This window comes from Nymphalis io, chromosome 1 (assembly GCF_905147045.1).
Source record: "Nymphalis io chromosome 1, ilAglIoxx1.1, whole genome shotgun sequence".
Taxonomy (NCBI): domain Eukaryota; kingdom Metazoa; phylum Arthropoda; class Insecta; order Lepidoptera; family Nymphalidae; genus Nymphalis; species Nymphalis io.
The window spans coordinates 13,214,191-13,232,888 of record NC_065888.1 but is presented as its reverse complement, the minus strand read 5'-3'; the positions used below and the strand labels follow the sequence as shown (position 1 = coordinate 13,232,888).

General features: G+C 36.2%; 1 protein-coding gene across 1 annotated transcript; it reads left to right on the top strand.

The window, feature by feature from the left end:
- Positions 1-547: 547 nt before the first annotated feature.
- Positions 548-18,364, top strand: LOC126769962 (liver carboxylesterase 1F). Its single transcript, XM_050489007.1, has 14 exons — positions 548-1,236; positions 1,513-1,662; positions 2,499-2,636; positions 2,987-3,133; positions 7,166-7,322; positions 7,488-7,699; positions 8,230-8,400; positions 9,567-9,768; positions 11,723-11,910; positions 12,175-12,467; positions 12,975-13,170; positions 13,299-13,414; positions 15,208-15,355; positions 15,955-18,364. Exons 1-14 carry the CDS (start codon positions 931-933, stop codon positions 16,105-16,107), a joined length of 2,577 nt encoding a protein of 858 aa, XP_050344964.1. The 5' UTR covers positions 548-930; the 3' UTR covers positions 16,108-18,364.
- Positions 18,365-18,698: the final 334 nt, after the last annotated feature.

Sequence of the window (18,698 nt, the reverse complement as noted above, 5' to 3'; positions counted from 1 at the left end):
AGACAACGTGTGTGTATAGTATATTTATAATAGCGAATTGAGTAGTGAAGGTATGAAAGTGAAAAGTAACAAACAGACAAATAAAAAAATCACTTTCGCATTAATAATGATGTCTATGTCTTTTTTTAAGTTAGCGAATTATTTATACAAAATTATAAAATCAGAATGTTATTTTAAACAATAATCAGTTTTTATGTTGTTGCGTCACTTTACAATGTAAAACATACTCGTACCCGCTTAAACTTGATCCTAGCGTCCTATTTCAAATTCAACTTAGCTTTCCCGCTCTTCCTTGTGAGATCGTAGCAGTCTTGCTATCCTTTTCTATTGGACTATTGCTATTGAGTTTATAATAAACAAAAATATTATACATATTATTATAGAATAAATTACATCGACATTAAATTGACACAAAAAAAAATATTCGTTAAAAATATTTTCATTTTTATAACAGTAACAAAACATTTTATGTTTCTAAACGTATATTGTTGTGTGACAAACTTCAGGCTGCTTTGTGTTCGTTAATTTGCAATGACTGATGTCGAAACAACTTGAAATGATAAACAAAAGTATGATAGTTGTGGGCGTTGCCACATTTTGTTTCCCAGATAATTCATTGATTAATACTGTGATAACTCGATAAGGCTTTCGCGTATTTTGTGACCGTGCGCCAGATTTTTAGTATTTATGATATTTAACATTTGTGTCATACGTCATTTATTATAGTTATTAAAACAAACTTTAATACAACATTCTTTTGATATATTTATATTAATTGAATTCATTTTTAAAAAACAATATCATAAACGTGATAGTATTAACTGTATACCGAGTGTTTAATTGATAATTTTAGTAACGAGATTGAAAAATTAGTGTTTATAATATGTGAATCACTGCTAACATCTTATAAGACCATAGTGCATATGAAAAATGTTAGGAAAAATTTTGTTAACGTTTTTATTGTGTACAAATGTGAAATCTCAATCAAACAAAGATCTGTACAACGGACAATTTAAAAATGAGTATTATAACACGCGACAGCAAGATTCTTCACGTGAATCTAGACTGCCTAATCCAGGAGATAGTAATTACAGAACATATTTGTACAATAACAGAAGATATGGAACAGATCCTTCAAGATACAACCCTTACAACCCTAACATAAACCAACCGGGTGGCTTTCCGTACAATCCAATTGAGAGTAATCCTTTGGATGATCAGTTCAAATATAATACAGTAAGTTCACATTTCAATATATTTCATAGTTAGTATGATAACAGCATCCCAAGCTTTCCGGTTAATAGATGAATTGGAATATTATTACAAACTATTTGTTCAAATGTCTAACATGATATGAATTATAAAATTATAAATAAAATTTAAGCTTGTTACTAACTCAATTACGTTGGACTTAAACCCCCAACCTGTACATAATCTACTGATCTCTATATAATTATAAAATAATAAAGATAATATTTTCAATGCAATGTAATTTTGTTTTTATTTAAACAGAAAATTGACCCAAACAATCCAGATGCACTGTTTCCCGGTGTTCTAGGGGGCTGGAGAGAGGACTTACAGGGACGAGAGAGACGGGATTCCCGTCAGTTGAAGAGGGATATCTTTGTTAACACTAACTATGGACAGGTTCAAGGATTCCGAGTAAGCCAACTTTTAATTTTATGTACAAGAGATAGTTTTTTTTTTGTTGATTTTCTTTTCTTTATTAAAGTTGAATGTATAGTCATTTGCTCTTTGTACATGAAGTTTTAACAAAAGTACCATCCAAGAACACAAAGGAAAATTGATTACATAAAAAATTAAAAAGGCTTCGCAAAGTATGCCGGGCATTAGTTAGAGATGGAATAATAGTCACATGTAAACCTCTTAATCATTAATGTACTTTACAATTTCATATGTCCTTGAGAAATACCTAATTAGTGATTGTTGTTATAAATAAAGCACAGTTGTTTTTTTTTACTTAAAAATTATTAAAATATCTGTTTATAAAAACTTCTAATAAATAAGTTTTAAGAAATTAATAATAATCCATCAATTTAGCACCACCAAGTGATTAACGACATGCTTGATTTTAAAACTTGGTTCTATTTTAGATTATTCAAAACTGAACAAAATATCTTTTAGTTAAACAGTCAAACATTCCATCAAAATTATAATGAATACAAAAGTATATATTTAGTTTAGTAAATCACCTAAGTCCTCAAATATGTACATTTGTATATTTGCATATCTCATAGACAGTATAAAGCTCAGTTCAATTAAAATAAAACTTTATTCAAGTAAACTATTTACAAACTTTTATGAATTATCATTTTGCAATTCATAAAAAGAACTGGCAATAAACTCAATAATCACTCTTTTCAACCGTTTCAATTAGTTTATTGTCATTCAAACACAATAATTAATTTTATATAAATCTTGCATTTCATTGTTATTATTGCTTGTTGTTATTATATTATTGTGATTTGTTTTATCAGGTCTATTTATATGACAACCCAGATCCTAATTCAGGATACCGACCATGGTTAACACCAGTGGAGAGGATACAGGGGGAAGTATCGGTGTTCCTCGGTATACCATATGCTCGACCACCCGTCTTAGAAGGGAGATTTAAGGTAATATACACCAACTTGTTTTGTTGTTCCGTCTTATTATATATTTAGGAAGGCAAACTGGTAAATGGGTCACTTGGTAAGTGGTCGCCACAGACTATAAATATTGGCACTATAAAAATTAACCATAGCCAATGTGCCACCAACCTTCAGAACTAAGATATTACGTCCCTTGTGCCTGTAGTTACACAGCCTCACTCACCCTTCAAAAATAGGATATGTCATGAGTGGTTAGGAACTATCCAGAGGGCTTGCATAAAGGGCCTCCCCCCCCCCAAGTAGACTTGATAACGAATTTATTTATTTTATTTATTCATAAAATATTGAGTAATATGTTTTTTGATTCTTTATAGCCTCCTCGTAGACACCCCGGCTGGCAACTCATGCAGGCGGTAGATTGGGGGCCCGCCTGCCCGCAGCCCGTGAGGTTCACGGGCGCCACGAAGGGCATACGCGACATGGACGAGGACTGTCTGTACCTGAACATATTCTCGCCTAATGTAAGTACAAAAAAAACATATCCGATTACGTATTCTTACAAGTTTCCTTATTAAATGTAATCTTTTCTATTTTTAATCTGTATTTTTAAATATATTATGATTATTCACGCACGTTTGATGCAAATGTAGTCAAATACCGCGTTAATCTAGTCGGTATCCTATTGCGGACCCGTAAGTCCCGGTTGTTGATAAATAAATTTATTAAGTTCTTTTATTAGGAAATTGTCAGAAAGGTTTTGATGTTGGCAACTTACATGTACTTGGGAAAGTACGTAAAGCCGACATCGAGAACCGCTTTTTGGTGTTAAGAACAATGTCTATCAAAGCGTCTAATATATACAGTGCGCTTACAAATTATTATGTTAACGATGTTCGATTTCTCTTTGAAATGTCCATATCTATAAATATCGGTTGGAGTGGTTGGTGGATGCTTGTCTTTCACGCCAAAGGTTGTGGGTTCGATTCCCAACCAGGACAGATATTTGTGTGCATGAACATGTCTGTTTGTCCCGAGTATGGGTGTAATTATCTATATAAGTATGTATTTACAAAAGTATAGTATAATATATCAGTTGTCTGGTTTCCATAGCACGAGCTCTGTACAAGTTTAATTTGGGATCAGATGGCCGTGTGTGAAAAAAATGTCCCAGGATATTATTATCATTATCTAAAGATATCAAATTTATAGTTAATTGAAGACATATACAATGAGGGTGACGTTTAAAATTTTCACAAATTCAAAAGTCTCTTTGAATTCGTTACGTCAATGGACATTTTATATCACTATACAATATGGTACCTTCAAGTCTCACGTTTTAAACCTTTAAGAGCTGTAAACGTGTGTGAATAGCCTGTGTACCGTTAAGTTATCAACTCGATAACATAAACTGACAATTATTTAAAATCATTCTTTTGTTTCTTCATCATCCACTCATGTCTTCAATTATATTGTTATGAAATTATATGTATTTGTTTTGAGTGCCTCGTCTAGTGGCTATATATAAGGCCGCAGACTCGGAGGTCCTGGGTTCAATTCCCAGGTCGGGCCAATAAAAAAAGTTATTGGGTTTTTCTGTCAGAAAATTCTCAGTAGCAGCCCGGAGTCTGGAAGTTGGAATTTACACAACATTCCCGTGCCTCGGAAACCACATAAAGCTGTTGGTCCTGCGCCTGAACTCTTTGCGGTCAAGTCGGATTGCCATCCCATCGGATTATACTCTCGGAGAATAGAGAGTGCACCCGTGTTTAAGCACATATTTGTGCGCTATAGTATCTCCTGCGCAGTTGGCTAATCTCTCTTGAAATTGGCCGCCGTGCCCGAAATCGGTCTGGAGGACATTATTATAATTATTATATTTATTTTATAATTCGAATATATAGTTCCGAAATTTTATAAACAATTTAAAAAATCATTATTTAAATTAAAGCCGAGATGGCCCTGTGGTAAGAACGCGTGAATCTTAACCGATGATCGTGGGTTCAAACCCGGGCAAGCACCACTGAATTTTCATGTGCTTAATTTGTGATTATAATTCATCTCGTGCTTTACGGTGAAGGAAAACATCGTGAGGAAACCTGCATGTGTCTAATTTCACTGAAATTCTGCCACATGTGAATTCTACCAACCCGCATTGGAGCAGCGTGGTGGAATAAGCTCCAAACCTTCTCCTCAAAAAGAGGAGAGGAGGCTTTTAGCCCAGCAGTGGGACATTCACAGGCTGTTACGGTTACGGTTATTTAAATTAAATCTCCACTCAACACGATACATATTCCGAATACGGTAGTTAGAAACGATCGCGTTCATCAAAAGCGACCGAGGCGGTGTAGTCCAAATTAGACCAATTAAAGCTTAGCAAAGCACGACTAATGATTCATTTGTACGGACGTGACACACGCTTCAATCACTCCAAGTGACTCGGTAACGTTTCAAATTGAAATTAAGTTTAATTGCCTAATTAACGTTATTGTAGCACTCGTGTGACTTTCATGCACGATTTTGTATCAATTTCAAAAGGAAAATATACTTTATTCAAATTGTCGCGTACGAGGTAACTTTAAATTCATTAAAGTATTCTATAACAAGATATCAACATTTAGTATTGCCGCTTTATTTTCTGAGTTAGAGATCTAATAAAAATGTATGTAGATACCAAATAGGTATAATAAGCCCTTATGCGAAAATCATAAACGGTAGGTCATCTTGACATCAGAACGATTAGCCATTTTTAAAATAGAATTTCATTGATAATACCATAAGTACCAAATATTTAAAGAAAGGTACTAAATAGGTACTAAATGCTGGTGGTGTTTATGTAACAATCTCATGGGATTCATGGAAAAATAATGGATTGGAATAAATATTCCCATTGGTATAAAACACAATGACCACATAGTAACAATAGATCATTGTTCTCATATATTTATTACTCAATGCAAATTATTATTGTTTTTCATCTTCACTGCAAAATGTTTGATAGAAAAATTGAGATTTAGTGATAATATATTATATAGATTTTTTTAAATATATAATAGATAGGCAGATGGGCAACTTGATGGTATGTGAGCACCACCAATAGACATTGGTGTGGTAAGAAATATTAACTATTCCTTGCATCACCAATGCACCACCAACCGGGCCGGTTGGCGTGCGTTTTGGATACTTGCTTTTCACGCCGAAGGTTGTGGGTTCGATTCTCACCCAGGACAGACGTTGCCTGCATGAACATGTCTGTTTGTCCTGAGTCTGGATGTAATTATCTATATAAGTATGTATTTACAAAAGAAAAGTAGTATATGTAGTAAATACCACTTAACCAGTTGTCTGGTTTCCATAGCACAAGCTCTGCTTAGTTTGGGTTCAGACGGCCGTGTGAAAAAAAAACCTTGAGAACAACTACTAAGGATTGCTTGGCGGTAGAATTCCTGCTTCCCCCTTCCTTCTTAAGTCCACGCGAGCTGGTTCTCGATGTCACCGCCTAACTGTGACATCAATTCCATTGCGAACAAAGAAATTTGGCAACTCCTTTCTTTGTCGCACTTCCAAAAAATGGAATTCCTTACCAGCTCACGTATTCCCCTCCTCTTACAACCCGGGTTCCTTCAAACGAGGCGTGAAGAGGCATCTTGCGGGCCGGCAAGGCGAAGGCGGCTAGTGCAGAACGTTTTTCCCGTCTGTACTGGCCGTCGTCGCGTTTGGACTCTACTACCGCTTACCATCAGGTGGAGTGGAGTCATTTGCCCTCCCGGCGATATAAAAAAAAAAAAAAAAAGAATATGTCATAAGTCAGTAATACCTAACTGGACGGGCTTGTACAAAGTAAATATTTTATCTATGGCTTCAAATATCTATCCTTATGCGTGTTATTTTCGGCATAAAAGCAGGCTTTGTTCTATCCTGTCTGAGTGCACACATAGTAGAATTATTAATGAGTATAATTATTACCAAATAGTAAATATTATTATTGTTGTACAGTAACAGCCTGTGAATGTTGCCGAGCTAAGGCCTCCCTCTCCCTTTTTGAGGAGAAGGTTTGGAGGTTATTCCACCACGCTGTTCTGTGAAATACACATGTGGCAGAATTTCAGTGAAATTAGACACATGCAGATTTCCTCGCGATGTTTTCTATCACCGTCAAGCACGAGATGAAGTATAACCACAAATTAAGCACATGAAAATTCAGTGTTGCTTGTCCGGGTTTAAACCCACGATCATCGGTTAAAATTCACGCGTTCTTACCACTGGGCCAACTCGGGTTTTTTTTAATTAACACCATATAGACCCTTTTTTTAACGCTGGAAAAACGCGTTATGCTTTTCCCCCACGGGAACTGGGGGGGGGGGGTATGTGGGGCTTGCCGGTGTCTAAGGCGCCGAATGCGCCCCGAACATCGGAATACCAACTAAAAAACCAGCGGTACCCTTTCCGTCTTAGCTAGGAGTGCCACGGGATCGCTTTCGCATGTTACCGTGGCAACACCATATATACCCAAGCAAAATTGTGAATTAAACAAATTCTATTTTTTTTTAAAACAGACAGAAGCTGGCTCGACTGCGCAGAAATATCCAGTTATGGTGTACATTCACGGAGGTCAATTCGCTTCCGGTGCGTCTAATTTATTTCCCGCGCATATGATGGCCGCTTTCTACGACGTCGTTGTTGTATCTTTTAATTACAGATTAGGAGCACTGGGTGAGTTTGCATTAAAAAATATATTATTGTTTTAACTTTTTTTTTCTTATTGTTTAATGTTAAAATGTAATCTGACGTCTATATTTTAAAATAAATGTAAAATTATTCGAATTATTGTTACTTAATGGTTGTTATTGATTTTTTTTTCTCGTTTTTGAATCAAAGGCTTCCTCTCAACCGCCGATGAAAATTCTCCTGGTAACTACGGTATACTAGACCAAGCGATGGCCCTTCAATGGGTGAGAGACAACATAGGGCCGTTCAATGGAGATGCAGGTTCCATTACCTTGTTCGGACCTGGCGCTGGTGCAGCATCAGCTGGTCTGCTAGCTGTTTATCCTCCAACTAGAGATATCGTTTCGAGAGTTATAGCACAGGTAAGAAACAAACAAAAATAAACATCAAAAATTTGTTGCCACATGCAATATATAATTTTTTTTTTTAATATTTACAGCATGTACTTAATCATTTACTTTTAATAGTCATTGCCAGTCAAGGTATTGAAAAAATAATATCTATATAAATAGTAATATTATTATTAATGTGATGTATTCAATTCTAATAATATTTACCATTTAAAAAAAAAATATGATGAGTATTATTGGTATTATTGGTATTATTGGTTGGCGTTGTTGGTAGATATGCCAAAGGTTGTGGGTTCGATTCCCACTTAGGACAGACATTTGTGTGCATGAACATATCTGTTTGTCCTGAGTCTGGGTGTAATTATCAATATAAGTATGTATTTACAAAAGAAAAGTAGTATATCAGTTGTCTGGTTTTCATAGTACAAGCTTTGTTTACTTTGGGATCAGATGGCCATTGTAAATAATGTCCCAGGATATTATTATTATTATTAAATACCGATTATTTTAATAAACCTAATTTAACATTTGTTAATTTCCAGAGTGGTTCCGCGTTAGCTGACTGGGCACTTATAGAGGATAAATTCCGTGTTCAGAATACATCGTTAGTTTTTGGCAGACTACTGGGTTGTCCAATCGACTCATCCTGGAAACTCGTCAACTGTTTACGTCAAGGAAGAAGTTTTTACGAGCTCGGAAACGCAGAGTTTGAGGTACATATAGTTTGCTTATCTGTATACATAGCAAGTAATATAATAACGGCACTTTCATTTATTAAAAAGAAATGAATTGCTTATTTAATGTTTTATACATTTTGTTTATACTCAATTCCAATCTCAATAGATTGACGTATTTAATGCGATTTGCTAATAATTCTGCTATACATAATATAGCCACCAACCCGCATTTTTTTTTTTTTTTATAGAATAGGAAGGCGGACGAGCATATGGGCCACCTGATGGTAAGTGGTCACCAACGCTCTTAGACATTGGCATTGTAAGAAATGTCAACCATCGCTTACATATCCAATGCGCCACCAACCTTGGGAACTAAGATTTTATGTCCCTTGTGCCTGTAATTACACTGGCTCACTCACCCTTCAAACCGGAACACAACAATATCAAGTATTGCTGTTTTGCGGTAGAATATCTGATGAGTGGGTGGTACCTACCCAGACGAGCTTGCACAAAGCCCTACCACCAGTAAAAGCCCTACCACCAGTAAGCCCTACCACCAGCATTGGAGCAGCGTGGTGGAATAAGCTCCCAACCTTCTCAAAAAGGGAGAAGAGGTATTTAGCCCAGCAGTGGGACATGCACAGGCTGTTACGGTACATAATATAGCACAGAAAATGCTGGAATAAATACGACGCTACTACACTCAACCACTGATATCCACTTTTATTTTGATTTCAAAACTCTGATAGCGAGTTCAATCCACAACGGATACAGATTATCTCAGAGAACTAAATCTCAAACAGTGATGACGTCATTGTCATGTCAAACAAAGTACAATGTTGCTTATTTAATTTTACTCCGCTTGCCATTGGAATCAACTTTACTCATAAACATTATCGCCCTTATAAATATAATATATTTCTAACACCTTACGATACCAAACATGGTATATAAGATATTGTGCATTGTGTTTTTTAAATGACATTCGCTGTTTCATGGTAGAATAATTGTTGTATGAAACACCTTTACAGATTTGTTGTTGCAAACCTTTACTACCATTGATTGTGTATCAAAGTGATTATTAAAATATATTTACAAATAAAATTAAATATGATTTCCTTTAAAATCATATAAATGTAGAAATAATATATTTGCTTGTATTTTTTTTTGACTACATGATTTGTTTTTTTTTTTCATTTTAGCCTAACGTTGGCTTCATACCCTGGGGTCCTGTGCTCGAGAATAACTTCACATTCCCCGGAGACGAGTGGTACGACGGCTGGCGGGAACGAGACTGGCATTTCTTAGCGACGACTCCTGAAGAACTGATCGTCAGACGACAGTTCAATCCTACCCTGAGATACATGACCGGTGTCACCACGCAGGAAGCAGCTTATGTTTTATGTAAGTTTATAGAGGACTGTCGAGAGCGCTCGCGTGTCAGAGGTACGGTACTATAGTAACTTAGCTTCTTTAGGTTTGGTATATAAAATAATAAACTTCATTCGTTAGTTTTCCATCCTTTATTCATCAATTAAATTCCATTCATATATTTGACGAGCCGGTCGGCGTGGTTGGTAGATACTTGCCTTTCACGCCGAAGGTTGTGGGTTCGATTCCCACCCAGGACAGACCTTTGTGTGCATGAACATGTCTGTTTGTCCTGATTCCGGGTGTAATTATCTATATAAGTATGTATTTAAAAAAGAAAAGTAGTATATGTAGTATATCAGTTGTCTGGTTTCCATAGCACAAGCTCTGCTTAATTTGGGATCAGATGGCCGTGTGTGAATAATGTCCCAGGATATTATTATTATTTTTATTTATTCATATTCTTTATTCAACATACAAGCTTTACACTCGCTTATTAGTTATCTATTTTCGCCCATATGCACATCATAATTTCAAGAAAATTCATTTCATGTTTAACGAACATATATTACATTATTATATAATTATAATATCATTAATACTAAATTCTATTTTTAAAATTTTAATATCATTTATTTTTTAATTTACACTTTGATTGCTAGTAAACGTTATTGTTGTAAGGAGGTTGCCTTACAGTCATACATACATGCATATGTATATCAAATATCAGTTATTCTACTAATGACAAACCACAGAAACTGCATCGTGTTATATTACAAGAGTGCACTGACTGACCTCACTGACTATTGCAACGTTCGATGTGGTAACATTACATGCATTGCATAATGGTCACCTTGACGTGTTCACTGATCTAATGCTCGTTTCTCAGTTATTATATTTGGGAAACAAATAGTACATTAATTCTTAAAACTATGATATTAATGTTAGCACACATACCAGTGAAGTTTCCACTTATAATAGTAACAGCCTGTTAATGTCCCACTGCTGGGCTAATGCCTCCTCTCCCTTTATAAGGAGAAGGCTTGGAGCTTATTCCACCACGCTGTTCCAATGCGGGTTGGTAGAACACACATGGCAGAATTTTAATGAAATTAGACACATGCAGGTTTCCTCCCGACGTTTTCCTTCACCGTCACGTACGAGATGAATTATAAACACAAATTAAGCACATGAAAATTCAGTGGTGCTTGCCCGGGTTTGAACCCACGATCATCGGTTAAGATTCACGCGTCCTAACCACTAGGCCATCTAGGCTCTCCTCTTATAACTAAAACAATTAGAGCAGAACAAATTAATAATAATAAAACAAAAACATCAGAGAAGTGGAAATTGAAAGAATTAGGATTTATTAGGTCTGACAAAGACTTCCTAAAGTGTGCGATTGATTCCGTAAATAAATCGATACTGGAAAATTTAGTATTATATTCCTTACAAACTCTATGTATGGAGGAGTTTCAGATATTACACGCGAATGCTCTCGGTAAATATACCATATGAAGCGTAATAGGTCAGAAATTCTGACATACCTGTGAGGTGATAATACAACGGTAGACAGTTACTAAATTAAGAGGCGCAAGCAATTCTATATTCCTTAGACGATGTTAAAATTTAGAACTTTTTTCTTATAGAATTAGGCGGACGGGCATCCTGATGGTAAGTGGTCACCGAGGCCCATAGACTTTGACATTGTAAGAAATATTAACTATCCCTTACATCGCCAATGTGCCACCAACGTTGGGAACTAAAATGTTAATTCCTTCGTGTTTGTAGTTACACTGGCCCAGTCACCCTTCAAGAGTTTTGCGGTAGAATATCTGATGAGTGAGTTGTACCTACCCAGGCGAGCTTGCACAAAGCCACCGAGAGATTCTTTTTAATTGAAATAATAAATTCGTTATTATTTGAGATGATTTCTAGAAAACTCAATAAAAAAAATTAAAATGTCTGAGTATGTCCTGTGTTTTAGATACGAATGAATCCCTCGCCCCTGGCTACGAGATAAACGAGCGATGGTTCAACCAGAAGGTGCAGGAGTTCGTCTTCCGATACAACTACACGCTGAACCCGCGTGGCGTGTACGAGGCCATCCGCTACATGTACACCTACCACCCCGAGCCGCACAACGCCAGCGCCGTGCGCGACCAGTACGTGCACGTGAGTGACCACCTACCACCAATACCCCCGACACAGATCGTAACATATACACCTACCACCCCGAGCCGCACACCGCTAGCGGCATGCGCGACTAGCACGCGAACATAATTTTGAACACGTACCACCGATAACCCACGACATAGACCGCTGTATGTACACTTACCACCAACAATAACCAGTGATCATCGACCTCTACATATATACCAAACACTGACGTGTATACGTTCATTTATTTGTTTCTTTAACGTAATTCGAACGTTCCAGTTTCTCTCGGACTTCCTGTACCGCGCCCCGACGGACAAGATGGTAAAGCTGCTGCTGGAGCAGAACGTGCCGGTGTACATGTACGTGCTGAACACGACGGTGGAGGCGTTCGGCTGGCCGGACTGGAGGCAGTACGCTCACGACACTGAACATTTCTTCCTGTCGGGCGCTCCCTTCATGGACCAGGAGTTCTTCCCGAGGAGGCACAGAATAGACAGGCAAGCTTGGACACCGAACGATAGGAACATGAGCCACTTCTTTATGAAGGCGTATTCGGATTTCGCGAGATTTGGGTAAGTTTTAATTATTTATACCAATATTATAAATGCCAAAATAATTGTCTGTCTATTACGCTTTCATATATGACTGAACTGATTTAAATGAAATTTGGTACGCAGCCAGCTTGAACCCCGAGGAACCCCGCTCCCCCCTTTCCTCACACGTGGGTTAAGCCTCAGGCGGAAACTAGTAATAATATAAATATTTATATATGTGATAGAAGTGTTAACTGCCTCATTAGACAATGGTATTGCTTATTCAGCTTGCAGATTCCGCAAAAATTGTTGAAAGCAAATTAAACCTTGATTGAATTATAAGAGGGGAAGTTCATAGATAGTTTCGGTGTTTATATATATATATGTGTGTGTGTATTATTTCTCGCTTTGTTTGCGAGGCTCTTGAGAATTGCTAATAAACACTCTTAAGGAACGCATTCGGGGAATCAGGCAATAATGTAAAAGCTATTGCATAATTAATTAAACAAACCTATCAAATTCTACTTAATTCTTTCGATATTCCAGGAACCCAACCCGCTCCCGTATCCTGGGCCTGCACTTCGAGATGGCAAAGGCTGGACAGCTCCGGTACTTAAACCTGAACACGACCTTCAACTCGAGCATCCAACTCAACTACAGGCAGACTGAACTAGCCTTCTGGACCGTGTACCTTCCCACGGTTATAGGAAGACTCGTGCCTACGTATCCACCATTCACAGAGGTAACTCGACTTAAACGAAAATTTACAATTTAAAAATACCTTCTATAACAAACAAATATTTCAACATAAACAGACAACGCAAAAAATACCATGGCCGACTATCTAATTAATGATGTACTGTATTCCAGTACTGGTGGGAACCGAAGCAGCCTCTCCAAATAGCGTTCTGGTCGGTCTCCAGCGCTTGTCTCGTCCTCATCGTGTTGTTGGTGGTCTGCTGCATGCTCTGGAGGAACGCTAAAAGGTAAGGAAATAAAAATTACGGGATCTTTATATGGTGACGATTTTTTTATTAACAACAAAAAATAAAATCATATCATATATTTATTTATCTAGCTTTCTATAATGGACAAGTACAAGTAATACTTTTTTTTTTCATTTATTTGGAAATAAAAATATCTTAATAATTAATATCAACAATATTAAATAATAAGATAATAATTATGTATACATATTTCTAAACCGAGATGGCCTAGTGGTTAGAACACGTGAATCTTAACCGATGATCGTGGGTTCAAACCCGGGCAAGCACCACTGAATTTTCATGTGCTTAATTTGTGTTTATAATTCATCTCATACTTGACGGTGAAGGTAAACATCGTGAGGACACCTGCATGTGTCTTGATTTCATTAAAATTCTGCCACATGTGTATTCTACCAACCCGCATTGGAGCAGCGTGGTGGAATAAGCTCCAAACCTTCTCCTCAAAAGGGAGAGGAGGCCTTAGCCCAGCAGTGGGACATTAACAGGCTGTTATTACATACATATTTCTCCCAAATTGACATCCCCATAACAGATATACGCAATATGTGAATAGTATTTTTAACATAGTAGTTTTACTAACATTAAATTTCTAAAATAAATGTATTATGTAATTGCTATTGTCTGATTGAATATTTTGTAATAACAATATTATAAATGCTTTGTAAAATAAAATTTTAACCAAATCATTAACCCACCAAATTATATAGTCATCATCTAACAAAAACGCTTCATTACTAACAATACAATATTTCACAACAGGGCTATACCACCAAAATGGAAACTAATACCGGCAATGTAGGTAAAATTTACTGTAATTATAGATGTTTCACGCACACATACATTGTTGCTTAATACAGAATTGCACTAAAATCACTATATATTTTTAATTTGCTTAACTTATCAAACCTTCACTGAAAACTTTTTTTGTCTATGATTATATCTGTCAGAAATTGTCCATTCCATGTCCTGTTGAGTTGAATTTTATTTAATGTGTGTATTTATTTTAGTCAATTCCCTATATACTGCATTTTTGTAAACCGCCGTATATTTGCTTTTTGCCCAAGTTCGCAGTGCTTTATTTATAATATAATAGAGAACGTGTCGTTATATGCATAAACTGATTCGTTGGTCACGTTACTAGGTCAATAAAATGTTTTTTTTTTTTTTTTATAGAATAGGAAGGTGGACGAGCATATGGGCCACCTGATGGTAAGTGGTCACCAACGCTCTTAGACATTGGCATTGTAAGAAATGTCAACCATCGCTTACATATCCAATGCGCCACCAACCTTGGGAACTAAGATTTTATGTCCCTTGTGCCTGTAATTACACTGGCTCACTCACCCTTCAAACCGGAACACAACAATATCAAGTATTGCTGTTTTGCGGTAGAATATCTGATGAGTGGGTGGTACCTACCCAGACGAGCTTGCACAAAGCCCTACCACCAGTTTTGTCAGACCAACAAAAAATTTCGATAATTGCTCGAAATGTGATTATTGGCAAAGTTTACACCTTTATGAAGACAATAGGCGTAATATTTGCGTGTGACACAGTAACATCCAAACGGATAAACAGTTTTTTTTTTGTATGGTAACTTGATCGAGAATTTTCTTAGCTATGATTCGAGAAATTATGCTTAGCCGTTTTAGGATCATCAGCTCTGTTCTAGTGATTTGATTTCGTTTACCATTATAACCATTTTGGGTAAACAATTTACGCTTAATCCATTTCCACAATGTCTAAAGACTTGCAATATTAAATGTTAACAGAGAAACGGATAGGTACTACAACGGTGACATATTCATGGTTCCCGAGCTGGAGGAGAGCGGCATAGAGAACGCTTCGCGCTCCAGAGACAATATATACGAGTACCGAGACGTACCCGTTAAGAGGACGCCGCAAACACTCACGAGAACGGTGAATATTTTAAATATTATCCTGAAAAATTAAAATAACACCATGCCATTTAATTTATTTCGATTTTATAACCAATCTCAATAGCTCAATAGGCTACATAGAAATGATGATTCAACTGTACTAGTAATAGTATATTTGAATTAAAATATTTTGACTCGATCGGTAATCGCACAAAAGAGAATTTAAATACCGCACATCAACGACCACACTAACTGTTAAGACTCGATTATACGACGGGGTGGGTGCAGAGCCGAGCCCCGCGGAACTCTTGCCGCTGATCGAATAATACCGCACGTCATCCGGTCCAATAGTGACGTCACCGTATGCACGCTCCCTTAACTCGAGTACACGACGAGATGTTTATTTATTTATTTAATAGGAACACTAACAATATGCATATTAAACGGTGGCAGACATAACATTCACAGAGAAGAAAACAACTTCTGATATGTATATCAATTATAAGTGTACACAACATTCGCAAAGTATCGCGTCAGATGTACGCGAGGAGCCGACACGGCCGTCTGCGAAATGTTAGCTACTGTAATAACACTGCGCGGCGCCGTTCCAATAACCACGTGACCGGCGGTCGTCCGCAGATAAGCCAGCCGGCGACGCTGCAGTCGCACGCGCCGTCCGAGGCGTCCAGCGAGTCGGCGCTGTCGCTGCGCGCCGCGCGCCGCCCGTCGCCCGCGCCGCGCGCGCGCTCCACCACGCAGCTCGTGCGCGGCGTGCCGCAGACCACCGTGTGAGCGACCGCTGCGACCGGTACAGACTCTTCGGGAATATACGTTACTTTTTTTTAAATCTATTTTATCGAAGGCGTGGTACTTTACATTCCTTATCGGAGTATGTGTTACATACGGGCGTAAGTCGCAAGCGTTTGATGTGTATGTGTTATGTTCTTTTATTCTAGGAATGACAGGCGATTGAAAATATATCTTGTGACATAACAATTATGAATCCTCTAAAGTAATGCCCGTATTAGACAATTAAATGTCACGCGAGTGCTCTTGATGAGTACTTTCAATGACGAGAGCAAACTAACGAGCTAAAACTAGTATTCCGTAGATGCACAAAAAATCCATGTACACACAATATGGCAGCTACCGTCCGACATATCATATTTCCGTGATATACGTAGTATATACAATATTATTGATTAAAATTACAATTTATGCAATACTGTAAATTTATATACTTTGAATATTGAATTTTAATTTAATATGTTCATATTTGTATATTTTAGTAAGTAAGCGTATTAGTAGTATTTTAAATATTTGTCTTCGATCTCTATTACGTCTAATAATTACAAAAAATATCACAAACAGATATTGATTAATATATATTTATTTGAAATAAAACACTTCCATTTGACTTATATCGATTTTTTTTGATAATGTGAGTTCATGGTCTCGACCATGTGTATTTACTCGTGTAGTTGGAATGGGCTTCACTTATGAATACTTGCTTTAATTTAACACCTCCTTTGACATTCAAAACGCCTTTTTTATCATTTTAATCCATAGTGACACCACAGATTATATAAATATCGGCTAACGATGTCACGTCAATTCAAGATCAAAGATGTTTATTTATCTTTACTCCTGCTGCCATTGAAATCGAAATTATTTAAACAAAGAATAATATTATGATTCTTAAAAAATTAAAAAAAAAAATATCGAATAATCAGCAGTAATACATCTTTTTTATATTTAATTATATTGTAATATTATATAAAACGTGAAATGTAACTAAATAAATTATGAACTATCATTTTAAAATGGGGCTTCGAGTATTAAGTATTCAAGTACGCGGGATTAAGGGCATCGTTTATATATTTTAGAAATATCCGAGCATATCCGATTCAGTTATTTTTTCTTAAAACAGTTGTTATTCAAATGTTTGAGGCGCCAGTGTAGTCACTACTCAAACTCACGTCATGAACAAGACAATTCGTAAAGAGTGTGCATGTGTGCGTGATGTTTTGACATTGATATAGAGAAGTGTATACCAACCTTTTATAGGCCATGCCCCACCTCATGTATAATTTTTAACCTTTAATAATTGTTTTGTTCCCTTAAGAAATATAAATGATAAGTTTTAGGAAGAAATCACTATGAAATTGTTATCAAAACATCGTAAGTAAAATTTCAAAACATATAATGAAAAACTGAAATTCAAAATAATTTTAATATTGATTTTTCTATATTCATTTAGTGCGATCCCTGCGCTTGATGCTTACTGCACAGAGATTTTATGTTAGGTTCCAAGTTACTTAGCTTTAATCTCAAGTCTCCACATTGTTTTATATCAGTAAATCACTGTAAATGATTTACGAAAGGATTAAAGTCGTGTCGAGTCCATTTTTAAATTGCCCCCCTCAACTATCAAATTGCCCCCTGTGGGGCGTGGGCACGTTGGGAAACACTGATATAGAGCGAAGTTACACACGCTTGTCCGTATCCGTAATCTGTGATGTGCCTGTGTGCACATAAATCGTTCGTATATATGTTTTGTGTCATCTTAACAGTTCTCTGACCACCGTTAGTTAATTTTACCACGTAAGATCGTTTATAACAATGCTGCCATCGCTAAAGTGCTTTAGACTGACAAACTTTATGTTTTTAATGTGTCGCTTATGAATGAATAAACATGTTTTTTTAATTGTACTTTGTTAAGTTACCGACTACTTTGATTTTATAATTATTTTTTATATGTATTAATTATGAACTATTTTACAGTACATGCATAGTATATAAGGTTTTTAGTGCAGTCGGCGTATGTTTAAAAAATTATAATTTTTAAATGAAATATTGTCGAGTCAAATTTTAGTAATTGTAAATTGTCGAGGCAATAATAGTTTTAAGATGAAATGTTTGTGATCGTCCAACCGTCCATTATGATTTATGTGCCTTTTGGTGCCTAAAATTACTTAACAAATTAAAGTATTTATTATACCTCGTTGAATGTATTTTATTTTTAATTTTAAAACGTAAATACTGCCAGTGTTTGTAGCAATTGAAAATAAAATGTTTTGATGCAAATTGTCTTTTATTTCTTTGTCTTGAAATTACTTATATTAAAATATTTCAAACAATAAAGAAAAAGTTTACATTGGTCAACCACACATTACAAGTACATGTTTTGATTAACAAACAGATTTCACACTTGTGTCCATATTATATAAACACATACAAACGTAAATATATAAACACAAACGCACGATTAAATACAACCTGACGGCACTTGCGTTGTATTGGTGCCTTGTTTTTTCGAATCTAATTTAAAAAAAAAACACTCATCTCATCGTGTACGCGAAGTAGGTACATTAAAATATGAA

Excerpts from the sequence above, each read along its gene's own strand:
- LOC126769962 (XM_050489007.1), top strand. The coding sequence starts at position 931 with ATGTTAGGAAAAATTTTGTTAACGTTTTTATTGTGTACAAATGTGAAA. Across the intron at positions 3,134-7,165 it reads TGAACATATTCTCGCCTAAT|ACAGAAGCTGGCTCGACTGC; the intron begins GTAAGTACAAAA and ends TTTTTAAAACAG. Across the intron at positions 12,468-12,974 it reads TCGGATTTCGCGAGATTTGG|GAACCCAACCCGCTCCCGTA; the intron begins GTAAGTTTTAAT and ends TCGATATTCCAG.